This window comes from Mastigoproctus giganteus, chromosome 1, assembly GCF_048544385.1.
Source record: "Mastigoproctus giganteus isolate SK-2022 chromosome 1, ASM4854438v1, whole genome shotgun sequence".
NCBI lineage: Eukaryota > Metazoa > Arthropoda > Arachnida > Uropygi > Thelyphonidae > Mastigoproctus > Mastigoproctus giganteus.
The window spans coordinates 152,249,804-152,277,639 of NC_143575.1; the positions used below are offsets into that span (position 1 = coordinate 152,249,804).

Here is a 27,836-nt window from a genome sequence, read left to right on the forward strand (position 1 = left end):
CTATGGTGTTGTTTATTCAGTTGCTACACACGCGCAGCTTTGTTTATGTGTATCAAGCGTGCCTCCTCGTTTTGTAATTGCACTTTATTCCCTAAAAATGAGTAAAATACAAGGTGTGAAAAGGAAGCGTCCTGGTGAAGACACTGCAGATTCAGAGAGAAAAAGAAAAGCAATATCGATAAACAGAGGCGGTCTGTGTCAAAAATTCTTACCCGGGAAAATTTATAGTGGTTTATGGCCAAAATCACATCAGCCTCTGGCCGACCGGGGTTCCCCCGGTAAGGCTTATGGCTAGTCCGCCTCTGCGGATAGAGAAAAGGTATGAAATTGTGAAACGCTTTGAGCGAAATGAAAGACCATGTGATATTGCACGTGCTACAGACCTAAATGAGGCAACACGGAGAATTACAAAGAATGCAGAGAAAATAAAAACAACTTTCATAGCAGGAACAACTCAAAGTGTAATTAAAATCCATTAGATTAAGACACAAAGAATTGGAAGAGATGGAACGGCTGTCATCTGTTTGGATAGAAAATCAAACAAAAAACAAGTTTGCTTATGATAGAAGTGAAAGCATTAGCAATATTTTATTACGTAATAGTCGTAATAAAATACGTAAGTATTTTATCATGACTATTTATTGTGTTTGGTTACAAATGTGTGTTCAATCTTGGGTGGTTGGCACCTAACCATATTTTTCCCATAGGGCCTGTTGTTTATATTGCACAATTTTGCATTGCACGAGGGTTTCTAGGAACACAACTATCGTGCTATACGAGGACTGACCGTAGTTTATTTTCACAGTCCATATACTTATTTTTGAACCATGTTTTGGCTTGTAGATTAATAATTTCAAGTTGCAACCTGGGATTGTAGTTTTCAGCCATAGAAATAAAGGGATTTTCAAACAAGTTTATTTCTTTTTCATGGGATCTTATATCAGCTAATCGACTTTCACATAAAGTAATTGTAATAAAGAGAGGCAACGATTGTTTGGAAATATGTATTTCTCTTTTAGCTCAGTGCAGTATTAAAAGTGAACTGAATTGTCTTGCTCAATTTGAAATTGAAATAATAACTTATTCCGAAATTTGATGTCACTGTACAAATCAGAGACCAATTTTCTTTCCCTTGTAGTTTTAAATTAAGAGTATTTAAATGACTAAAAATGTCTGTAAGAATTGCAAGATTAAACAGCCACTCCATATTTGATAGTTGTTATATTGGTTTCTGTCATAAAATATCAATTTCATGATATTTCTTTTCTGTCATTTCTTTTTTTCTGAATGAGATTTCTTTTTCTGTCAAAAAATATCAATTTCATGATCCAGTTTAAGGAAATGATAGTGTGTGATTCATCCACTTGGCCATAGTAAGAAACAGGAATAAATTAGAATCAATACAAAGGACAATACTTTTCACTATTACCAGAGCATGTGCTACAGCTGGCCAGCACCTGTAGCACAGCTGCGCTACAGGTGCTGGCCAGAACTCTCCCACTTTACCTGGGAGTAGCCAATATAGGCTTTTGTTATAAACTTAAAAAGAGCATACCCACACATTTTCTGGGGATAGCCATTGACACAGCCAACACCATCAAGGCTGAAAGAAAAAGAACAACCACAAAGCTCCATGAGCTATGGCAAACAAATTGGGAGCAGAAAAAAGTTACCAAAAGGTTTCAGTGGGTGGCAATGGTTAACCCAAAGCCACCTAAGTAGTATGCCCCTGACTTTTTACAGCATTTATATTGACAGGTCTCGGCTCCCTAAAGGTAAAACTAACCTCCTTGGGGGTGACTGATGACCCAACTGCACCTGTGGCAAGAGTGAAGACTAGGCACACATTCTATATGAATTTATAATTTATAACATCCCCAGGACGCAGCTAATAGCACAGATTGGGCCCCCTTCCCAGGGGAGAACAACATCTACTCATCACAGAAGGATTTAAATTATAAAGCCTTTACCGACCTTCACACAGAAGATATTCGAAATGCACAGAACTATCCAAAGAAGGGCAATTCAGCCCCCAGCAATTAAACAATAATCAATAGTTAAAACTGCCCATGTCTCCCACCACTCCCCAGATGATGACTGAAAAACTGGCAGGATTGCAGTACTCTGTGCTCTAACAGAAACCTGACACAACAAAACCAGACTGACTTGGGTACCCCCCAGGAATACCCTGCCATGTGTAGGAACCTGGTGCCCCACACTAAATAACCATGTCGGAGGAGATGTACAGGCAGCCAGGGAAGCAGATTAGCTGAAAAATACTAGTAGCAAGGGGATGCAATGTAGGATGAAAGATGAATGAGAATGAAAGACAATGAATGGGCTGGGCACTGAGTGAATTAGGAATTATGGTAAAAAGGAAAATTTCAGTTTTGGTGAAAGAGAAAGTGACCAAGCATTGAGGGAAAGAGAGTGAATGAGTATTACAGTGAATGGGAATGAGTGAAAGGGCAAATGTAAATGGCTGAAAGAATACAGTGTTAAAAATAATGACTTACATTAATTTGTATATACGAACAAACATTTACTAACAACACAAACACTATCACTGCATTCTCCCCTGTCCTGCAAAAAATTGCAGGACAGGGGAGAATGCAGTGATAGCGAAGAATAACAGTAAGTTGAGATGCCCTAAGAGTGCTGTGCAGAAAATAAGAGTTTAACAAAAATTACACCAGAGGCTCACATCTGATGAGTATGGGCTTGGCACACCCAGGGTCCTGAGCTGGATATTATTATTCTTCTCTTTCTTGGTGATTCCCTTCTACTTCTGACTTTCTCTTTCTCAAGGTAACTCAGAAATTTTTTTTGGCTGGTACAGAATAAGCCTGAGGCTTCCTTGCACCATATGGCTAATAAAATGAAATGAAAGCCAGAAGAATGAATGAGAATGTAAGTTTGTGTGTGAGAGAAAGAACACAAACCATGAATTCTACAGTTAAGTACAAACTAACCCTAGTGTTAATCTTTTATATTGTTACTTATTTAGTTTAATTAGTATTTAAATTTACACTACACACCATTGCATCCTCCCTGGTGTGTTCTGGTAAAAAAAAACAGAATGAGTGAGTGAGTGGGAAAAAAATATATACAGTATATGTTTAAATTAATAAGCCAGTTAAGTCTGAAGATGGAAGTGTAAATTACACAAAATGCCAAAGGATATCAGAAAAATGAGAAATTGTAGTTGTGAAAAAGAATGTGAATATCCTATGTATTATAATGAATTGTTATAATGAATGTATTATAAAATTATAGACTGAATTGTAAAGCCAATTAGAGAGGATGAACTGTGAAGTCAAAATGATTAAATTAATAAAGGTAATAGAAGCCAGCATCAGATATGGGTGGGCAGTTTGGCAAAGGTAGGTATGGACAAGGTAGGTACTACCTTGTCCATACTTTGTGAGAGTTATATTGCTTTCCCTTTTGATCCCACTTGGTTTATTCTTAAATTTCTTTTCTCCCACAGTTATGGACAAGTATAGAAATGCAGTCCTTGATGCATGATCACGTGTAGTCCCCTGATGAAATACTCGATCATATCAATATTTACTTTAGCTAACATCAACTTTTATGACATATTTGCCCTAACCCCTTTTTACAATTTATAGCTATATTGCCCACCCTTATCTGATGCTGGCTTCTATTACCTTTTTAATTTAATCATTTTGACTTTGCAGGTCACCCTCTCTAATTGGATTTACAATTCAGCCTATAATTTTACCTAATTCATTATAATACATAGGATATTCACATTCTTTCTTTTTCTCCTAAAATTTCTCAGTTTTCTGCTATCCTTTTCTTATTAGCTTTTGGCATTTCGCGTAATTTACACTTCCATCTTCACACTTGACTGGCATATTAACATGCTGCTTTGCATGTTCAGGTGCATATGTCATATCTTTTAATTTTCCACTACTACTTCACGTTTTAACCCATCATTATATCTCATGTTTCATATATATAAAACCTAACAAAAAAAAATTGCTACAAAATGTAGTGGGGGGAAGTATAAAAATAGAATGCAAGTAGAGTGAAAATGCGGATTATGAATGAAGTAAATGCGTATCTCTCCCCCCACTCCACTTGACATCACACAGCTCTGCTGCCGGTGCCATCTGGCCTGTATCGTGCTCCCTTGCGTGGTACCTTTATTCCCCTGACGGGGAGGGAGACTGGTTCCTATCTCCTTCCTTCCCTTCTTTCCCCTGGTGGGGCTTATCCCCACTGATATTTTTGGGGCCGCTTTCCCTATCATCCCCATACTTCTATCTGTTCTCCCTAGCCTTCAGTCTTTTTCTCTACTCTAACTTACCCAACCATCGTGCTTGCTCTTAATCTAAATTAAACTTAACTTAGTGTCTAAATTTAACTCTACCCTAACTTTAAACTCCAATTCAGCCTTAACCTAATTTCTAGCACTTAATGTTTTTTTTTTTTTTAAGTATATATAGGCCCTAGCTACTGATATCTTAGGAAACTAGGTGGTAGGGCCTGCCGGAGTATTATTAAAAATCTACTGAGTGCCTGACCTGCCTCCCCAGGGCAAAGTGTGGACAATGTTAGATCCCGCTAGGGGGCCCAACAGCTATACGGTCAGAGATACAGTGGTACACAACGTTCCACTCCCCATACACCTTTAAAATCTCTGGCCTTCACAGAGTTCTGTGTCACACGTACAAAGAATACAACGTAGAAATGGGGGAAACCCTGGTACCGTCAGACGGTTAACACACTTTACATTTTGCACACTACACAACATTCCACTCCCCATACACCTTTAAATCTCTGGCCTTAACAGAGGTCTGTGTCACACGTACAAAGAATACAATGCAGAGATGGGGGAAACCCCTGGTGCTGTCACACAACTAACACACTTGCACTATATAAAATTACATCTTCGTATTCAGCTTCAATTTCTGAGACAAACTGGTGAAACATACGGTGATAAAGGCCATGCGATCTTTTAAAATTTGCATTTGAGATAACGACATTCATAACATGTCAAAGATCCAATGCTTTCCCACAGAGAGCTTCTTGATGCACACTGCAGTGAATTCATCTGAGGTTCAGCTCTGATATCTATAATTTTTTTGGTTATTCTAACTGTAAGCCCATTGTTTTTACAAATAATATTTTTTGCACCATCAGTTGTGACTCCTACCAGGTTTTTAATATTTAATCCTAACTTTTCAATAGATTGACAAAAGTTTGCAAAAAGATTTTCACCTGTTGTTGTTCCGTGCATATTCTGTAGATCAGCTAAATCTTCAGCTGAATAAAAAATTATTATTAATTCCATGTATGAAGATAAGGAGTTCAGCTGTGTTATTTACATCAGTACTGTCATCCAGTGCCAAACTAAAATATTTCATTGGTTTTTGTTGTTCAAACAAATTCTTTCCAGTATCTTTTTCTCTTTGCATAATTGTCTGTTGCATAATTGTTCGTTTCTCCGGAAAAATTTTTTCCATAACTTTTAAAAAATTCACCATCACTGAATGGTTTACTTTAACAATCGATCAAATGAGTAACTTGATAACTGGCACTTACAGCAGATTAATTCCTTGCCCGATGCATTTTCAGTGTGTTTGTTTTTTTAATTCGTTTTGTAACTTTGAACACTTTTATTTTTGCAACACTGCTTTGTATTGATCATAAGATCGCTTGGAATCATAGTGTTGTTTTAAATTATATTCTTTAAAAATGACACAGCCTCCTTACACAACAAACACTGCTTTTTTGTTGCACCCAATTGAAGAAATAGTCTTCAGTCCACCTTTGATTAAAAACACAACACTCAAAATCGACTTTCCTCTTTCGGAACATTTTAATGGATGATTTTTTAATTCAATACAAATTACTAATAATTTGATACAATGAACAAGTTATATCAAAATAGTAAAATTTTACAATATTAAAAGATTGATACCTACATAACTGTATTAAGCGTACGTATGACTGCACTGGACTACATGTACACACTTGATACAGTCGAGCTTGACGCTTGCATGTCTGTACACGCAGTGATGAGACCCTCAAAAATGCCTTTTTAGTTCACTTTCCACGTGGGCCATACAAAAATTATTTGCAGGCCGTTAGGTTGGACACCACTACTCTTACTGATCCAATCTATTATTAAAATTACAAATATTTTGTCCAAAAAAAAAGTTTCAAATTTGCTACAGTCAATTTTTCTATTGGCATTCACAGAAGGATAGGATTTAAGGCTTAAATGAAGCACCAAACTAGAAAGTGTTACAGACCCAGTTATTGGGGATATAATAATCACAAGCACTAGGTACAGAAACAGAAGGAAGTGACTTCATCTCAGGTAAATGTGATCCTCAGAAGTTTGACTTTGGGAAGTTCTTATTTAGGTGAGTTCATTACAAACAAAGGCAGACAAAAGAGAAATGGCTTTTTTAGCAAGCCTAAGATCGTGTAGGTTTTTGGAAAAGCATTGACATTATAGATCACATCAAATAATGTTAAACTAAAATAGTTAATGCATAAAAAACAATTTAGTAGTATGCATATCGCCAACAAGCACAATTACACAAAAATATATAAAGTGAAACCATACACTAGGCAGCCAGATGTGCTACGCAAATCATGCCACCCAACTTGTAGATAAGAATGAGTTAGAGATATTTAATGAAGGTCTGTTTAAATTATATAGCAATAACCATTCTGGCCTCCATAAAAGTATTGTGGTTTTGCCATTGTTACTTGTTTGAAAATGTCTCAGTTTGAATCCCATCTCTTATTGGAAGAATTTCTAAAGTCCTCTTCGATTGAGGCTGTAGTTGGCTGATCTCAAATGGAGAGAGTAGAGTTTTCTCTGTGAGTTATTCCTGGTTTTTCAGCTTGCACAAGATGAAAATCAGTCCATTTACAGGTACTGACATAATACATCGTGGTGCACTATGATCTAAGTCCCTGACGTGCCTAAAACTTTACAGTAACAACTAGGGCTTGCATAAAACCGAGAAATTTCAAAACCGAGTTTAACCGAAGTTTACTCTTAAAACTGGTTTTAAAACCGATTTTCTCAGACTTAAGGAAAATAATTAAAAGCTTATAACACAGGTATTTATTTTATCTTCGGTAGATTGTACAAATCGTAATCAAATCTTTTAAACAAAGTAAAAAAAATAAAAAAATTAAAATGCTCCAAAAAAAGTAACCAGCTTAAGATTATACAAAATTACAAATTGTATTCAAATGCTTTGAATAAAAACTATCTTCTCATATAGTAAACAAAAAAATAATAAGCCCTATAATAATAATAAATAAATAAAAATAATGTGAAAAAAAACAGCTTGGGGAAGTTACTTTACTATTTATTGCTCAGCTTTTTTCTGAGCAATAAATAGTAATTAAGCATTTTAATAAGCATTTTAATGAGTATATTAAGCATTTTTCCTGATAAACTTGACCTTATTTTTGTGTTAAAGAGACTAGTGATCGAAAACACTCTCTCAGATTGGACACTTGTTGGTTTAATGGTCAGCAGTGCTCTATAAACTTTCTCCAGCTTTTTACTTCTACTAGTTGCCTCCAAAATTTTAAATTCTTTGCTGATTTCCAATTTACTTGGATATTTCGAAAGCTCTTCAGTTAATCTCTTTATTACACTATCATACTCTCACATGAGTGTATCTCCAACATCGGAACTAGACGAGTCTGTTTTCTTCTAAAAGAACAGTTCGTTTATTTTCAGTTTCTTCATTCAACGCTAAGACTCCTTTGGAATGTTTTGCAAATAATCTCTGATAAATCTCTTCAGCATGCTTTTTCAAAACTTGCTTATTTGGAAAATCAAAAGTTCTTGAACCTGAATCTTCTTTCCTAAACTTTTTGGGGTTGTGTAGATAGCTCAGCAAAGCCACAGTTTGGCAGTTTTGTCTTGCAGTGTGCAAGGCTTTGGTGAAACTTTAAAGCAAATGGGTTTTCTGCTGTATCAAGCTTAGCAAGCAGAAATTCTATTGAAGACTCTGCTTTAAGTAAGTCTGTATCTTCTGATGTTATAGCCTTCAGAATCATTTCAACTGGTCGCAAAGTTTCACATAGCAATTCAAGTGTTTTCCAGTCATCGTCAGACACAGCTTTAGTTGACAGTACTGCACATAGAGCATTTGGAATGCAATTTTTCAATTTCAAAAATCTCTCAATCATAGAATGTGCTATCCCATCTAGTCTTACAATCTAATATAAGTTTATATTCTTTCCCATTAAATTTTGCTTTAACAAAATTTTGTAATATGTCATTTTTGGTAGGCGATTTTCGAAAAAGCTTGCAAATTTTTCTGACTTTGTTAATAGTTTGTGTAATATTGGCCATTGGATTGAAGAAATAAATGAGGTCATCGGTAAAGTCGGTTTGATTAAGCATACCTTGCTGTCTTTCTTCAACTTCTTCATCATCGCTACTTTCTTCATTATTTTCATTTTCTTCATTGTCTTTGGGAGACTCAGAGACTGTGGCACCATAATTGATTGCTTTTTCATAAAGTACATCTATAACTGACAGATGTATACAATGGGCTATACATTGTTGATGATTAGGTATAATTTGCTTGCCAAACTTAATCATCATTGCTGCTCCATCGGTGGTGCAGGCAACAATATCCTCATCCAAGTTCAAACCAAATTCCTTCAAGTGTCCATTCACAATTTGCTCAGTTCTTCTGCTGTCAAGTGAACCATTAATCCCAATAATACTTAATTACCAATGATTGTATTTTGAATGCACATTTATATTCATATACCTTTTATTTTGTATAGATGTATATTCGCCTAGAGTCAATGAATACCGTGTACCCAAAACCAATGAATTTTTGAAATGCTGAATGAGTTCTTCTTCTTTCTTAGTTTTATAATAATTCAGAACCATTTTAATTCCATTCACTGAGGCTGGTGGTAATTTATGGTGTGAAGGCTTGATTGTATAAACTCACTCTTGGCAATTCAATTAAAAGAAAATCCATCTAAAATTTTGAAATCTCTTCTTCCATAGATTTTTTAACGATAAAGTTTTCTAATGTTCTTACCATTTTTACTGGAGGTTCACTGTTATCTTGTTTAATGTCAATCTGATGCATTTTCTTTAAATGCAACATCAAAGATGATGTAGATCCTCCAGACGACTTCATTATCTTCTGACATTTTGAACATTGTGCTTCATCTTTGCTTTTTCAAGCAAAATAATACCATACATTTGATTTCATCTTAGACATATTAAGAGTAACAAATATTAATTAGTAGGAATTTATATCACCGACAATTTTCAATAAAAATATTGAATTCTACAGGGATGGGATACACTTAAATAGAAAGGGTGCAAGAATATTTGCTGAGGCTATCGAGGCAGTGTTAGGTGGGTCGGAAAACTGCTAGCTTGGGGGGGAGACAAAGACCAATAGATTGACAGTAGCCACTGGCAGAGGTGAAAGAGATTCTTGCACTGCTTCTATTAGAATGAGCAGAAGCCTGGAAAACAAGATGCATGGTATTTCAGAGACTACTGGGAGCCATTGCGGTACAAGTAAACACATGGGTTGTGTTAGGGTAGCTAAGAATAGAAACAGGTGCAGGTATACTTGCGTGTACACCAATGCTAGGAGTTTAGTAAATAAATTTGATGAATTTGAGGTATTGCTCAAAACATCAAAGGCAGATATTGTTGGGATATCAGAGACGTGGTGTCACACAGATATAAGGGATGCAGAACTGCAATTTGGGGAGTACAACGTCTACAGAAAGGATAGGAAGGGGGGAGGGGGTTATGCTATTAGTTAAGAAACACATAAAAACCAAGGAAGTGAAGCCAGTCGACATCGCCGGACAGTGCAGTGTTGAGTCAGTTTGGTGTGACATAAGCATTGGGAGATCAAAATTGAGAGTAGGAGTGTGCTATAGGCCTAATGACTCTGATGAGTATAATAAGGAACTGTACAGGGAAATAGAGTGGGCCAGTAAATCAGAGAGTCTTATAATGGGAGATTTTAATTTCCCAGATATTGACTGGAATTTGGGGGCTGGTTACTCACACACTAGCAGGGCTTTTGTGGATTTATTGGATGATTGTTTTCTACATCAGCATGTTCGGGAGGCAACTAGAGGGAGTAATACTCTTGATTTGATTATCAGCAGTGATTCTTCATGCATTAAGAATCTGCAGATAAACGAACCACTAGGTGGCAGTGATCACAGTGTGCTGAAGTGGGATTTACTCAAAGAGGTAACTACCATTAGGGGTAAAGGGAAGGGTTATTGCTTCCGTAAAGGCGACTACGATGGACTGAGACAGTATTTAAATTCTATACAGTGGGACCAACTGATGATGTTACCAACAGCAAATTCAAAATGGGAAGCATTCAAAGAACTTATCTTGGAAGCTACTAGGCTTTACATACCAACTAAGAAATATTGTTCAAGGTTTAGGCCAAAATGGATGTCAGATGAACTAATGAGGCATATGGCAGAGAAGAAAAATGCATGGGATACTTACAAATTAACACATGACACAGAAGCCTATGATAGATACAAGTTGATATGCAACCAAGTTACAAAGGAGGTTAGGCAGGCAAAGGCAGATTACGAGAAATCCGTGGCAAGGGATGCAAAGAAAAACAGCAAAGAGTTCTTTACTTATGTAAACTCTAGAAGGAAGGGGATGAATCAGATTGGTCCACTTGATATTGATGGGTCAACTGTTGATGATCCTGCTCAGGTAGCTAACAAACTAAATGAATATTTTGCATCGACATTCACACATGAGGAGTTATTCACCAAGGGGAATGCCAGAGGTGTATTCAACTCTAGCAGTAAGCTACAGAATCTTGAAATAACTGGGAGTAAAGTGGAGGAGAAACTGTTGAAGATAAACACAAGAAAGGCACCCGGGGTGGATGGGATCTATCCAGTTATATTAAAGGAGGCAGCAAAGGAAGTAAGCAAACCCTTAGCCATAATTATGAGAGCTTCCTTGGACTCAGGGGAGGTACCCATAGACTGGAAATGTGCAAATGTGACCCCAATTCACAAAGGAGGATCAAAGGCTGACACAAGTAATTATAGACCTGTGAGCTTAACTCCTGTTCCAGGAAAATTAATGGAGGCACTGGTTAAAGAAGCACTGCAGGATCATTTAGACAAGACTTCAGTTATAGCTCAGACACAGCATGGTTTTGTTAAGGGGAAGTCTTGCCTGACCAACTTGATTGGATATTATGATGCAGTCACAAAAGAACTGGATGCAGGGAATAACTTTGATATTATATACTTGGATCTTAGAAAGGCTTTTGATACTGTTGCACATGGAAGACTGCTACACAAATTGGAGCAGTGTGACATTGGAGGCAAATTGCTGCTATGGATAAAGGGGTGGTTGAGGGGCAGAAGACAGAGAGTGGTAATCAATGGACACTGCTCATCGTGGACTAATGTTATTAGTCGAGTCCCTCAGGGCTCAGTGTTGGGTCCATTATTGTTTTCTGTATTTATAAATGATATTGATGATGGTACATCAAGCTTAATGTCCAAGTTTGCAGATGATACAAAGGTTGGCAGGGTTGTCAAGGACACTACTGACACTATGCTGCTGCAACAGGATCTGGAAAGGTTGGGCTGAGAGGTGGCAAATGAAGTTTAACATTGACAAATGTAAAGTACTACACATGGGAAACAGCAACCCCAGAGCAACGTATCAACTCTGTGGTACTACACTGACAGTGGTAGAGAATGAAAGGGACTTGGGGGTGGCTGTGCAGGCAGATATGAAGTTCTCTGAGTAGTGCAGACGGGCTGCAAGAGTAGCTCATGGAGTATTGTCAATGATATACAGGAATTTTTCCAGCAGGGATAAGGAGGTGATTATTCCATTGTATAAGGCAATGGTCAGGCCACACCTAGAGTACTGTATACAGGTCTGGAGGCCTCATTTCAAGCTGGATGTAGACCTGCTGGAAAGAGTACAGAGAAGGGCAACAAGATTAGTGAATGGAACAAAGGGGTGCTCTTACGAAGAAAGGCTTAAGTTTTGCAAATTACAGTGTCTGGAGACTAGGCACCAGTGAGGTGATCTGATAGAGGTGTATTAAGCCTTGAATGGTTTAAGCATGCTCAATGCTGATGGGATTCTTCCTCTAGCTCAGAAAAATCACCTGAGAGGGCATAAATTCAAATTGAGGAAAGACAGATGTAGGCTAGACGTGAGGAAATTTGCCTTTAGCCAGCGGGTGGTTGGTTGGTGGAACAGACTTCCATCCCTTGTGGTGGAGGTTGATAGCCTAAATAAGTTTAAGGCTCAGCTGGACAGGTATTTGGAACGAACAGAGGGGTGAAGTGGAAGTGGGTTTTTTTTTTTTTTTTTTTTTTGGCTGATGCTGCATAAGCTTGCTTTCTTGCATCAAATGCCTCTACTAATGCTAATGCTAATAACATTGCACAATACTATGCGTCACTTCCGAAAGCACTGAATGAAGAGTCAAAACAAGGCAAGTTTCAAAATTTTCATGAAAGTAATTTTTTATTTATTTACTTGCAATTTTTTTTCCCCCAATTAAATCTATTGTATTTTAAAAATTACATAAAAGCTAAATTTGGTGAAGCTGCTTTTTGGAGAACATTTGATCGCAAATTTAATAGGAATAAAGAAGCAAAAGACTTTCTACGATTGAAATTTGATGCAATATTCAGCGAATCTGTTTCTAGTGGGTAACCATCAGTAAGGCACGTTCCATAACTTGCCTGGCAAACAAGATAGATGGAATGGAGAAATGTTGAGCATTTTCTTTTATGCTATCGCTCCAACTTACTCAATTGTAAATGAGTACACCTGCATCGTGCCATGATACAGGTGGGAAGATAAAAGGTACCCCTCCTAGGTTTGGGCCACTTGCCCATGAGATTCATACCTTAAAATAAAATAAAATAAAAAACGTGTTTAAAACATAAAGCAGTTGAACGATCCAGACAAATGAACAAACAAAAGAAAATGTGCGTAACAAAAAACTATATTCGAATCCGAACTAAGAAAATATTCGAATCCGGTTTTAGAAGCTCGGTTTTGGTTTTAACAACTCAGTATGAAAACCGATTTAACCTGTTTTATAAAACTGGTTTGCAAGCCCTAGTAACAACCATAATAAGAAACACTGTGCTAAACTGAAATGTTATAGTGATCTTTTTGCTTAGAAAAAAAAAAAAAAAATCTTGTGTACTCACACTACAATAAAAATATTATTTTTAAATCTTATTGCTAAAAAACAGTTCTTTTGTTTATCCCAGTTGTCATGCATATTTGGGAGTAACCATTTTATTATTTGCACATCCTCTCATTTAAACTTTTCATATTTATAATTTCTTAGCTCATACAATTTCATTTTATTTTGTAGGTGGACTAAAAGTGTGGGAATGTTCTTTAGATTTGGCAGATTACATCTTTCACCATGATGTCATTTCTCCTGGAATAACTGTGCTAGAGGTAAAGGAGATATGATATTTTGTTTTATTATTTCATTCAAAAAATTAAATGCAAAAAATTCTTATTGGAAGTTTGAAAATATGCCAGTGTTGAATTAAAAAGATGTTACTGTTTTTGAGAAGAATCTTGTATGAGGATTTCAGAACAGTTTGATATTGCTGCAGCAAAGCTAATGTTGAAGATAATGAATAGAAAATTGAGAGAAAAAATGGAGGATATAATAGGAGAGGAAAAAGGGATAATGTATAATTATGTAATGTGTTTGGTCCTTAACACATTGACTACAAACCTAGTTAAGAAAAAAATTTCCACAGGGCCAAAAAATATTTAGTAAATAATTTGATTAGTAATTCTAAAACAGATATTTTTTTGCTTAAAGTCTAAAAGAAAAACCACGTCTTTTGTGTCACATATAGATGTGGCTGACTTGGCTTAGTAAATTACTTTATTTCTTGAGAAACCACATATGTGTGACCATATTAGGTCACACATATAAAGGTCATTTGTGATAAGTTTATTGCATGCACGCTGTGAAATTAACTTATCACAAAATTGTCAAAATAAGTTAGTCAATATTGTTGAAGCTTTTTTCAAAACAAGTTCGTTAAAAAAAAGGTGGTAGAGCATTATACTATCCGTTATATTGTGTTGTGTGTTTTTTCACAAGTTTGTACAAGTGTTTTAAAAAAAGAAACTAAAAAGCAATGGCTAAAAGAGATTAGAGATTATTCTAGTTTATTCATTAGAGACTAGGATTGACCTTTGACATTTCAATTGCAAAACTTTAATTAGTTTGCTGATATTATGATTTATATTGGGATTAAACATAATTGATATGAGACTCTTGTGCACGAATATACTCAAGACAGCTATTGTCAAGGGAGTGATCTGCTTTCTTTTTGCATACTTTACAGTTGGGACAAGTTGCAGGGGAAGCCTTGTCAGGACAAGCCTCAATCTGGTGCCCCTGATTTGTCACAGTGCCTACATGTATATTCAGGTTGATGACAATTATGCGCAGAATGCCCATAACCAAGGCATTTAAAGCATCGAGATGCTATAATAAAATCCCTAACTCCATATAATGCCCTTCTAATATATACATGATTACCAGTATTTAATAGTATTTTTCTAATGTTGGTAGGGGTTTCAATGACCCAGTGAAAGTTATTCTTAATTTTAGACTTCATTTTAAATCTAACCTTGACACATTTTTTGAATCCATATTCTATTATACCATTATCAGTCAGGTTCTTATCATATAAATCCTCAAAAAATCATCATCAGTGCTCTCTTTATTAACATCATATATTATAAGAGTAGGATTCAATTTCTTAGATCCACATTTAAATTGTGATCCTTAAACTTACAACACATTTTTAATTTCTCAAGATCATTATTAGAGGCAGCCTTAATTACAATACTTCCATCTCTAACATTTTTTATTGATTTTATCTTAATTCTTTTCATCTCTTATTTAAACTCCTTTGTCATTTGTTTTTATCTCGTCACTTGTTTTAAGTTCACCTTTGTTGCCAGCATGCACTAATACCACGTGTCTGGTTTTTGTCCCAGAGGGGATCGCACTTGCAATAACTTGCTTGCCCGCCAGAAACAGCTATACCTGCATAGCTAGCTGCTGCGATTTGAGCAGGTAATGTCACCGAGTACAGTAAATCCCCGCTATTCGCGGTATCTGTATTCGCGGTCACTGATTTAATATAAAATGAAACCTAAAAAAATTGAATTTTAAATCGCCGTGAACATTTTCCGCCAAAAAAAAAAAAACATGGGCGTGGCTAAAATTATCTTTCCCGGTCAAAACAGTGCTTAGTGGGTGGGGGGAGAGGGGTGACAAAATCGCGAGCGTGGATGTTTCTCGCTAATCCTTGTTCAGTATGTGCTATGCGCTTGTCATGGAAGAATTCGTGGTTTGCTTTTAATTTATATGCTTATAAATTGAATAAATTTATCAATTTATATATCAATTTATAAATTGATATGCTTACAAAAGCAAAAAATATACCGTTTTGCAGTGTGTTAGTGAAAACAGGCTTTTTCAAGTATGTTAACGGAAGAAAGTGACGTTATTGTGGACAAATTCTTTTCTAACCCCCTACAAAAATATCGCTACGAATAACAAGGGAATTGTGAAAAGATCAAAGAAGGTGATGACATTAGTGAATAAAATTGAGTTATTAGACAAAATTTCTAATGACGAAAGTGTCTCCTCAGTGGCAAAACATTATAAAATCAATGAGTCAACGGTACGATCAACCAAGAAATCAGAAGAAAAATCTACCGTAGCGTGCATGAAAACAAGCTAAAATTTGCTTCAAAAATTTGCTCTGTAACTCGGGATGTTAAATTAGAAAAAATGGAAAAGGCTTTAAATCTGTGGATAGAAGACTGAACTCAAAATAAAATTCCGTGAAGTTCACTCATCATTCGTGAAAAGGCAAAACTCCTTTATCAACACTTTAGCGAAACTGGTGATAGCACTGGCGGGATAAGTTTTTTTGCTAGCAAAGGCGCTGGTTTGAAAGATTTGTTTGAAATTTCTAATAAATATTACATTTAATATTAAATTTTCTTATTTTCATTTCGATTCCATATGCTTGCATTTAACTATGTACTGTCTATGTACATAATCATATTATGAAGGTACCTATAATACATACATAGACAAAATTTTAGGCTAGTTTTTCTTATATATTTAATACTTTGGAACGGAACCCCTTTATTACTATGGGAGCCATAACTCAGTATTCGTGTTTTCTGTATTCGCGACATTTCTCAGGAACGTAACCCCCGCGAATAGCGGGGGTTTACTGTATTAATATATTTTTACCCTGTCCTTGAAGACTTAACCCCTCTCCTGGAACATTTTTTTCTGGAAAATGTGCCTTAACGGATCGACTTTTTTTATTTTACAGATTAAAAGTATGCATCATGCGAATACTCATTGTATAGTTTTTGTGTTTTTTATTAATTTTTTCATAGAAAATACATGGGAGTAATTAACCCATTTGGGCTATCCCGAGTTATCTCGTGTACGCCAAAAAGGGTGCAAATTATACAGAATTTTTTAATAAATTAGAGCTTGAGCTAAAAGAAAGGCACAGAAAAAGTCTCCATTACTCATAATATAAATAAATTTAAAAAATCAAGTGGAATGCACAAGCAGTAATCGTGAACTAACTCTGACACATGGTCGCCACGAGTGGACAGGCGAGGTAAGCGTCACTTACGTGTGACAGTTCAAGAGGGCGGCGAAATATTTTTAGCATTAGCATTAGTAGAGGCATTTGATACAAGAAAGCAAGCTTATGCAGCATCAGCGAAAAAAAAAAATAAATAAATAAAATAAATAAATAAATAAAAAATAACCACTTTCGCTTCACCCCTCTGTTCGTTCGAAATACCTGTCCAGCTGAGCCTTAAACTTATTTAGGCTATCAACTTCCACGACAAGGGATGGAAGTCTGTTCCACCAACCAACCACCTGCTGGCTAAATGCAAATTTCCGCACGTCTATCCTACATCTGTCTTTCCTCAATTTGAATTTATGCCCTCTCAGGTGATTATTCTGAGCAAGAGGAAGAATCCCATCAGCATTGAGCATGCTCAAACCATTCAAGGCTTTATATACCTCTATCAGATCACCTCGCTGGTGCCTAGTCTCCAGACACTGTAATTTGCAAAACTTAAGCCTTTCTTCGTAAGAGCACCCCTTTGTTCCATTCACTAATCTTGTTGCCCTTCTCTGTACTCGTTCCAGCAGGTCTACATCCTGCTTGAAATGAGGCCTCCAGACCTGTATACAGTACTCTAGGTGTGGCCTGACCATTGCCTTATACAATGGAATAATCACCTCCTTATCCCTGCTGGAAAAATTCCTGTATATCATTGACAATACTCCATGAGCAACTCTTGCAGCCCATCTGCACTCCTCAGAGAACTTCATATCTGCCTGCACAGCCACCCCCAAGTCCCTTTCATTCTCTACCACTGTCAGTGTAGTACCACAGAGTTGATACGTTGCTCTGGGGTTGCTGTTTCCCATGTGTAGTACTTTACATTTGTCAATGTTAAACTTCATTTGCCACCTCTCAGCCCATCTGCTCAACCTTTCCAGATCCTGTTGCAGCAGCATAGCGTTAGTAGTGTCCTTGACAACCCTGCCAACCTTCGTATCGTCTGCAAACTTGGACATTAAGCTTTATATGCCATCATTAATATCATTTATAAATACAGAAAACAATAATGGACCCAATACTGAACCCTGAGGGACTCCACTAATAACATTAGTCCACGATGAGCAGTGTCCATTGATTACCACTCTCCGTCTTCTCCCCCTCAACCACCCCTTTATCCATAGCAGCAATTTACCTCCAATGCCACATTGCTCCAATTTGTGCAGCAGTCTTCCATGTGCAACAGTATCAAAAGCCTTTCTAAGATCCAAGTATATAATATCAAAGTTATTCCCTGCATCCAGTTCTTTTGTGACTGCATCATAGTATCCAATCAGATTGGTCAGGCAAGACCTCCCCTTAACAAAACCATGCTGTGTCCGAGCTATAACTGAAGTCTTGTGTAGATGATCCTGCAGTGCTTCTTTAACCAGTGCCTCCATTAATTTTCCGGGAACAGAAGTTAAACTCACAGGTGTATAATTACTTGTGTCAGCCTTTGATCCTCCTTTGTGAATTGGGGTCACATTTGCACATCTCCAGTCTATGGGTACCTCCCCTGAGTCCAAGGAAGCTCTCATAATTATGGCTAAGGTTTTGCCATAACTTCCTTTAATATAACTTCCTTGGACTCAGGGGAGGTACTCATAGACTGGAGATGTGCAAATGTGACCCCAATTCACAAAGGAGGATCAAAGGGCGACAAGTAATTATAGACCTGTTAGTTTAACTTCTGTTCCAGGGAAATTAATGGAGGCACTGGTTAAAGAAGCATTGCAGGATCATCTAGACCAGACTTCAGTTATAGCTTGGACACAGCATAGTTTTTTTAAGGGAAAGTCTTGTCTGACAAATTTGATTGGATATTATGATGTGGTTACAAAGGAACTGGATGCAAAAATAATTTTGATATCACATACTTGGATTTCGGGAAAGCTTTTGATACTGTTGCGCATGGAAGACTACTGTACAAATTGCAAGTATGGTATTAAGGGCAAGTTGTTACAATGGATAAAAGGATGGTTCAGTGAGAGACAACGGAGAATGGTAATCAGTGGAAGCTGCTCTTCGTGAACTAATGTTTTTTGTTTAGTCCCCCAGAGTTCAGTGTGGGGCCCACAGTTTTGTGTATTTATCAATGATATTTATGAATGCTGCAACTCTACATCCTTTATAAATATCATTTATCAATGATATTTATGAAGGATGTAAAGTTGCTTGAGCGTGTACAGAGAAGGGCAACAAGATTGGTTAGGGAAACGAAGGGTCCTCTTACCGAGAAAGGCTTAAGTTCTGCAAATTGCAGTGTCTGGAGACTATGCACAATTACACCCAGGTCCTTTTCATTCTCTACCACTGTCAGTGTAGTACCACAGAGTTGATACGTTGCTCTGGAGTTGCTGTTTCCCATATGTAGTACTTTACATTTGTCAATGTTAAACTTCATTTGCCGCCTCTCAGCCCATCTGCTCAACCTTTCCAGATCCTGTTGCATCAGCATAGCGTCAGTAGTGTCCTTAACAACCCTGCCAACCTTCATTACTGTTATTAATCATGCTGCCAACCTTTTGTATCATCTGAAACCTAGACATTATATATTATAAGCCTTATATACATCCTCATCAGTATCTTCAGTAAATACAGAAAATAATAATGCAACCAGCACCCAACCATGTCGGACAGCCCTAATAACATTAGTCCACAAAAAGCAGTGTCTGTTGATAACCACTCTTAACTTTTTCCCACTCAACTATCCCTTTATAAATAGCAGTAACTTGTCCTTAATGCCACATTGCTCCAGTTTGTACAGTAGTCTTTTATGTGCAACAGTATCAAATGCCTTCCTGACATCCAAGTAGATGATATCAAAATCGATTTTTTTGCCTATGGTTCCCTGGTTACTGCATCATAGCATCCAATCAGATTGGTCAGACAAGATTGCACTGCTCTGACTACAGTATAATTGTATTGCTGTCTAGATGGTCCTACATTATTTCTTTAACCAGTGACTCCATTATTTTATTAGGAACATACCTTAAGCTAAAGGTCTAATTAATCACGTGACCTTTTGATCCCCTTTGTTAATTAGGAATACATTCGAACATCTCCAGTCCGTAGAATCTCCCCTGAATCCAAGTATGCTCTCATAATTATGGCTCATAATGGTTAGCTTACCTCTTTGCTGCCTCCCTTATTACACTAGCCAACACAATTTTTACTGCCAAGAACTTAAATGCTGTTTTTAACCAGTTTTTATGCGTAGATTTCAAAAATAACCACGATAGTTTCATATCATGTCACATTTATTAAATATAGATGAAGTTATGTTTAACCCAAATATGTCAATTTTGCATAATCTAGCCAGTAATGTATGAACTGATTTATTTTAAGAGATATAAGCTGATTCTAGCCTCAGTTTTCTTGTGATAAACATAATCAGACTTCTACCTATGGTTCTTAGGTTCAAAAACAATTTACAATTTGAAGAGAGCACACTTAGCATTTCTGGTAAGGATTTTTGTAGGCTGTGGCAAGGTTTTCAAAGTATTAACTGATCATGACATGTTCTTCTCAGGGTTGTAAATCTATTCTCCAAACAGTAGTAGGGAAGATAATAGCAATCAAGTTCAAGTTGAGGATTCCCCGGAAGCCTCCACTTCACAAGATGTTGACTATCAGCCAGTAAGTTCAGGTAGTGAAGTACATTTATCAAACAAGATGTGAGTTGAATGATTTGGTTAGAGACTTAAATTTGCTGAAAGAACAAACTGAACTGTTAGGTTCTAGGTTACAGCAGTGGAATATACTCACAGGAGGAACAAGATTTTTGGAAAGTTTTCAAAATTTATTGCTACCGAGGACAGTATGTATTTTTGCAAAGACATTATTGGACTTCTGAAAAAATTAGGTGTCATTCATAAATCAGGTGAATGGTGTTTATTCGTAGTTGCCTCAAAATTAAGTTTAAAAGCAGTTTTGCTTCCTAATGGCAAACCAATACCAGGATTATGGTTGGAATATATGCTGTGGTCTTAAGGTTATCGGTTTGCAGGGGGTGCACAAAATATTGTTGTATTTTGTGTTTGTGGGACAGTCTTGTGACAGAACATTATGTTGTGCAACATTGGGACAAGCGGGAAGAGTTCATACTAGGACAATGTAACATAAAATATATTCCTTTAGTGCAATCGATCAAGGTTCTTCTTCCACCCCTGCACATCAAACTTACATTGATGAAAAATTTCACGAAGGGACTAGATAAAGAAGGTAACGGATTTGCATGCTTGAGAAGTGTTTCCTAATTTAACATATGCCAAACTTAAGGAAGGAATTTTCAGAGGACCCCAAATTTGGAAACTCCTGAAAGATGATGTTTGAAACCCAGTTAACGGAGGTTCATTTGGCAGTTTTGCCAATTGTTTAAGGTGGTAGTACATGCTTTTTTTTTGGGTAATAGGAAAGAAGAAAATTATGAAATGTTGGCATCTAATTTACTTGAGTGCTACAAAAATACGGGCTGTCAAATTGTTGAAAATTCATTTTCTTCATTACCTTCTCAAATTTTTCTGCGAAAACCTGGGAGATATGAGTGATGAACGAGATATTCATCAAGATATTTACACGATGGAAAAGTGGTACCAGTGTCGCTGGGATCTTGTAATGATGGGGAATTACTGCTGGTTCCTTGCGAGGAGAGTAAGCAGGAATACAAGAGAAATCCCCTTAGTAGCAAACATTTTTAAGGACAATTACAGGTATGCTGATTATATATTATTGAAATATAATTATTTTGCTATGATTTATGATAATTATTTTGACGTTAAATCAGTTATAGAGAATGTATAATATTTTTTACACATATTACAAACTTTAATATACATATATATATCCCTTTATTTTAATATTAAATATTGGTACATCTCTTGATGTAAACGTGATAGAGACTTTATAGTGATTTTTGGAATCAGTATGTTTATTTTCTCCAGAATTTCACATTTTCATTGTGGTGGTATGACAAAAATTTTTTTTTTTTTTTTTTGTTGGCTAGTCTTATTAATGAGGTAACAGCTAACTATATTCGATAGATTCCATCGAACTCAGGTGCATTTTTTGTTTTTGCTTAAACAACTTTGTTCCACTTTCCTTTCAGTTATCACAAAATCATTTAGCTCCCTGTTAAAGTTTGATCAACTTCTGGGATCCCCTGCCCTAAAGAATTTCTCATATGTGAATGTGAGCATATCCTGAGCAGGGTTATCAACAGTTAACCCATTGACATCAAATGGCCCAATGTGATTCAACCCCATTCTTCTACTGTTAATATAAGCATAGAAGCATAATGTTCACTGCTATTCTTTGCTAGAGACTTCTCATAATGTGCCTTAGCATGCTTAACCTCACGTCCTTTTGTGACTTGATTACAGACTAATTTATATATAAATAGGATTCTGTATTATCACCTGATAATTTATATGCATCCCACATATTTTTCTTCTCAGCCACAAGTCCCCCTCAGTTCATCTGACATCCATTTAGGCCTGGGGATCGTATTTCTTAGTTTTGAAAAGCCTAGTAGCTTCCATGATTGCATTCTCTGAATGCTTCCCTTTTCGAATTTCTTGTTGGTAACATCATCCATCAGTTGATCTCGTTACATAGAATTTAAAAACTGACACCACTGTAGTCACCCTCATGAAATCAAAAACCTTTCCCTTTACCCTTGACAGTAGTTTTATATTTTTATAATTCCAAATACACACTAATCACTGCTACCCAGTAGGTCTTTTACCTATAGATTCTTAATGCCTGAGGAATTGCTGCTGGTAACCAGATCAAGAGTATTGCTTTCTCATGTTGCCTCTCTAACATGCTGCTGCAGAAAAATAGTCATCCAATAAATCTACAAAAGTCTTGCTAGTGTGTGAGTGATCAGTCAACATCTGGAAAGTTAAAATCCCCCATCTTATGACATTCTGATTTACTGGCTAACTCTTTCTCTTTATAGTTGTTTTGTATAATCATCACAATCATTAGGCTTATAGCACACTCCTATTGTCATTTTTGTTTTTCTGGTGTTAATGCCACATCAAAGTGTATCAGCATTGCACTAGTCACCCATGTCGATTGGATGCACTGCCTTAGATTTAGTATGCTTCTTAACCAAGCAGTCTATCTATCCTCCTGAGCTAGCAGTTTTCCAAGCCACCTCTCACTGCCTCGATATCATCAGCAAATATTTTTGCACTCTTTCTATTTAAGTGTATCCTATCCCTGTAGAAGCAGTCTCTCCTGTTAACAAGCACAGACCACACTGAGAAAAATTCTACTCCATGAGCCTTTCATCTTCTTTCCACGGCAATTGACATTGGTTGTTGAGCATCTGAACATGTACTCCCTCCTGTTGTGTCTGGGCAGAATTGCAGACACTTCCAAATTCAATCTTAATTTGCTACCTTTTTCCAACATTGTCCAGTACTTGTTATGTAGATCCTCAGATTTCCTGTCTTTTTTATCTTTAATGCCAATGTGTACAACACTACTTGTTCTCTTAAAATATAAAATTTGCTCTACAATGTCATCTACTTTTGCCCTGGCAGACACAGGCGTACTCTGGTCGTATTCCACCTATTCTTCTTGCACAATATATTTCCCGTTTTCTTGACAGTAGAGTCAATGACAATAACCATCTCCTGTTTGAGCAGTGCATTCTACTTGGGGATTGTTGCTATGTTGCACGATTTAGAAGTGTGATCTCTAACATTCGGTTGGCAGCTGAGACCCTGAAAGCTCCCTCATTTTAATTCCTTCAAGAGCATCCATCCTACTCTTCAAGCTCTCATAAATGCCCATCAGAATGATGAGTTGGCACCTAGTCTTTTTTTTTTTTTATGTGAACCCCAAACACGAGAGGTATTAGAACCTATAGTACTTAGTACCGTGCTTGGGTTGGAGGTTGAGAAGATGAAAGAAGATATTTGTTGACATTGGACTTGAACTTCTGTAGATTGTAATTTTCAGGAAATACGTATGAAGGAAGGTTGTTCCAGAAAATGGCAGTTGAATGAATAAATGAGGAAGATGAAAAGTTGGTTCTGTGGGTTTGAAGTTGGACAGTAAATGGATGTTGGCTGGTGGCGGCACGTGTTTGGACTGTTTTGAAAGAGAGGGCGGGAATTATAGAAGCCAGTTCAGAAGAACAGTGCCCATGAAAGTATCTGTAGAAGAGGCATGCAGCAGAAACAGTACGTCTATGAGAAAGCGAGTGGAAAGACTCTGTTAGAGATGAATCATTAATTAACCTAACTGCCCTCTTCTGAATGGAATCAAGAAGCCTGAGAGAGGTTTTGGGGGCACCACCCCAGATGTGGGAACAATATTCCATATCAGGGCGGATTTGCGATTTATACAGAGTGAGCAGCTGTTTGTAAGAAAAGTAACGCCGAGAGCAAAAGAGAAAACCAAGTTTTTTAGATGCAGAGGAAGCAATATTTGTAATGTGCTTGTGCCAAGAGAGATTAGAAGTCAGGGTAATCCCCAAAAGAGATATATCATTTTGCCTAGAAATCGGAGTGTCACTAAAGATAAGCATAGGAGCAGAAGAATCCTTTTTGCGAGATATAAGACAAGACTGAGTTTTAGAAGGGTTGAAATCAACTAAGTTGTCTTTGCCCCACTGGAGAATTACCTGAAGATCGGCATTTAAGAAATTGGCAGCAGATTTTCGAGAAGTTGAAGCTGATTGAGCAGGACAAGGTTTCTCAAAATGGAAAGTTGAATGCAATGTGCTATCATCGGCAAAACTATGGATAGGATTTCCAGTCAATGGAAGAAGGTCATTGATATACAAAAGGAATAGAGTGGGGGAAAGAACTGAACCTTGGGGGACACCAGCATTAGTGGAGAAGTTAAAGGACAGAGAGCCATCTACCATCACCCTCAGTGAGCGATCAGAGAAAAAACTGGATAACCAATTACTAAAAACAGTTGGCAAACCATAAGATGGAAGCTTGTTTAGAAAACCTTTATGCCAAACACGATCAAAAGCCTTTGAGATGTCAAGAGCAACTACTTGTGTTTCACCGAACCTTTCCATTGAATTAGTCCATAAATGGGTAACATAAGCCAGAATATCACCAGTGGATCGACACTGACGAAATCCATACTGACGATCGTTGATCAGACGGAAGGTTTCTAGGTAGTTTAAGAGTTGGCGGTTAATTGATTTCTCCATTACTTTAGAGAGAGTAGAAGTAATTGCAATGGGACGATAATTGGATGGGAGGGATTTGTCACCCTTTTTGGGAACTGGCTGGATATGAGCAAATTTCCAAGCAGAAGGAAAAACACCTTTGGAATAAGAAAGTGAAAAAAGGCAGCAAAGAATAGGAGTAAGTTCAGGAGCACAGGTTTTGAGAACAAGTGGAGAAATACCATCAGGACCTGGAGCTTTCTTAGCATCAAGATTCATCAAAATCCTTCTGATATCCTTTTGATGGAAGACCACAAGAGGCATTGAATGGAGCGTGTTGGGAATGGTGGGAGGTGTTTTACCAAGATCATAAATACATGAGATGGAAGAAAAATGGGATGCTAGCAGGTCAGCTTTATCCTTGGCTGAAGTGGCAACAGAACCATCTGGTTTGGACAGAGGTGGGAGCAGAGATGGGCAAAAGTTGTGGCCAGTAGCTTTGGCAAGAGACCAGAATGCTCGGCTACCATTAGGGCAAGAAGCAAGTTTTCTACTCTTAGCCTGTTCAAACTCTAGTTTGGACTGATTAATAACTGCTTTACAATTGTTGCGAGCTTTGGTGTAGGCAGAAAATGAAACTGAAGAATTAGAAACAAGCCAATTACGATATGCAACATTCTTCTCTTGAACAGCCTTAGCACATTTATTGGAAAACCAAGGTTTAGATAAGGGACGAGATTTTAAAGTGGAGTGTGGGATAAAGGATTCCATTCCTGCAAGAATAATTTCACTGACACGATCTGAGCAAACATTGACATCAGAAGTTTTGAAACAGTAATCCGACCAAGGAAAAGAAGAAAAGAAGTTTCGCAGGTCATCCCATTTTTCATTCTTGTAATGCCAAACAACACGAGGTTGGGAATAGCCATGAGATAAAGGTTTCATTGGAGAAGAGAATCACCAAGTTGTGATCTGAAGTGCCTAAGGGACCTCTCACTTCGACAGTGTACTTAGAAGGGTTGTTTGTGAGAAAAAGATCAAGCGTATTGGCTGTATGATTAGGATTATCCGGTATTCTTGTAGGTAAATGAGCAATCTGTGCTAGGTCATTAGTAATTGCAAAAGCCTCAGCATCTCGACCAGCTGGGTCGGTGTGACTAGAAAACAGAAGCCAGCTGGAGTTGTGAACATTAAAATCACCAAGGAAAATTACCTCACTGTTAGGAAAGTTGGACTGGAGAAAGTCAAGTTGCAAAGAGAGGAAGTCAAAGAGCTCCAAGTGATTAGTGGAGTTGTGAGAACGGTAGAGACAACAGATGAATTTGACACAATGAGGTAGAGAGATTTTAAGCCAGAGAAGATCAAAGAGAGGAGATTCCAAATTTCCAAGTCTCTGACAGGGAATATCAGAAAGGACATATGCACAAGTACCACCTTTGAGGCGAAAGGAATCATACAGCGAATAACTTGGGCATCTGAGATGAGCAGTAGTTGAATCAACCGATAACTGAGATTCTGTCAGAAAAAGTACATGGGGTTTGGCAGACTGCAAGTGGAAATGGACATCGTTGAGATTAGAATTGAGACCATGTATATTTGTGAAATGAATTAGGAAGTCTTGGGCATGATTTCCGTTTCAATACAATTTAACTGATTAACAATGAAAATTAATCATTTTAATTAAGTGATAATACTACACTAAGCTAATGGAGTCCAAAATGCAATTAAAACATATGAAGCTATGATGTTTACAGTATATCTAATGCTGTTAAGTTCAATATATACGTTATGCTATATCGTGTTTCTAGAATTTTAAATTAGTTATATCCTTACTAAAAATAAAATTGCTTGGCTAAAAACTTACTTATTATTATTAGCTACATGGTGCAAGGAAGCCTGAGGCTTATGCTACACCAACCAAAAAAAATTTCCAAGTTACCAGAGAGAGAGAGAGAGAGAGAGAGAGAGTGTGTGAGTCAAAAGTAGAAGTGAATCACCAAGAAAGAGAAGAATGATGATATCCAGCTCAGGACCCTGGGTGTGCCAAGCCCATACTTACCAGATGTGAGCCCCTAGGGTAAAACAAAAATATATGCCAAATTATGTGATTGGAACCTTTGATTATTTATTTTTCACAATTAAAACAATAAAATTGCAATGTGCTACTCTTTATGTGGTACAATATTCTCACCAAAACACTGATGCAAAAGCTGTATGAATAATAAGTTTAAAAATTAGCTAATGAATGTGACTAAGACTTAAAATATTTGTCAAAAACAATTTAATATGATAATTAATCAAAACGACAGTAAAAATTTACAAAAAATGTATGTTCCACGAGCTCAAAATTCTTCGGTTGCACACTTTTCACTTTTCATTTTTAAATTGGCACAGAAAGAGAAAGTTAAATATATGGTAAGAAATTTCTTCAGTGAAAATGAAATATTAAAGAAAATATTGTGTTACATCTGCCTTCCAACAAGGAAGATCTGGCTGAATACATCTTGGAAGAAAGATGTGGTCAAAAACTAAATTAAATTTAAAAAATAAAATAAAGAATTAATAACAAATTATAGAAATAATACTTAATAACATGCAAGAGGTGGGATGTGGGAATTGAGAGGAAATTTTATCCTTGCATAAGAAAGTGAAAATGGATTTTCCAAGCATCAGAGTCTAGAATAACAGAAAAATATAAAAAGGCAATTATAAGAATTTTTGTTTTTCTTTTATGATTAACCAAATAAAAAAATTCCCACATAATCAGTTCTGATTATCTATTTATTAGCAGAATTTTTATAATAGTTACTATTTTATCTAGATTGGATGTGGTGCAGGAATTCCTGGAATATTAGCATATAAAATGGGGGCCAAAGTTCATTTTCAGGATTTCGTAAGTGACATTATTTTTACTGTAATCTTATTCCTTTCTCTTGGT

The 27,836-nt window shown here is 36.7% G+C and overlaps 1 protein-coding gene across 3 annotated transcripts in view; it reads left to right on the forward strand.

Moving 5' to 3' along the window:
• LOC150091200 (histidine protein methyltransferase 1 homolog) overlaps positions 1–27,836 on the forward strand; it is a 132,104-nt gene that overhangs the window by 24,934 nt on the left and 79,334 nt on the right. For all 3 annotated transcript variants that reach the window (XM_090382748.1, XM_090382739.1, XM_090382755.1), the window contains exons 3-4: positions 13,425–13,513; positions 27,720–27,791. In XM_090382748.1, coding sequence (XP_090238874.1) covers positions 13,425–13,513; positions 27,720–27,791 — 161 coding nt within the window. The remainder of the gene's footprint in view (positions 1–13,424; positions 13,514–27,719; positions 27,792–27,836) is intronic.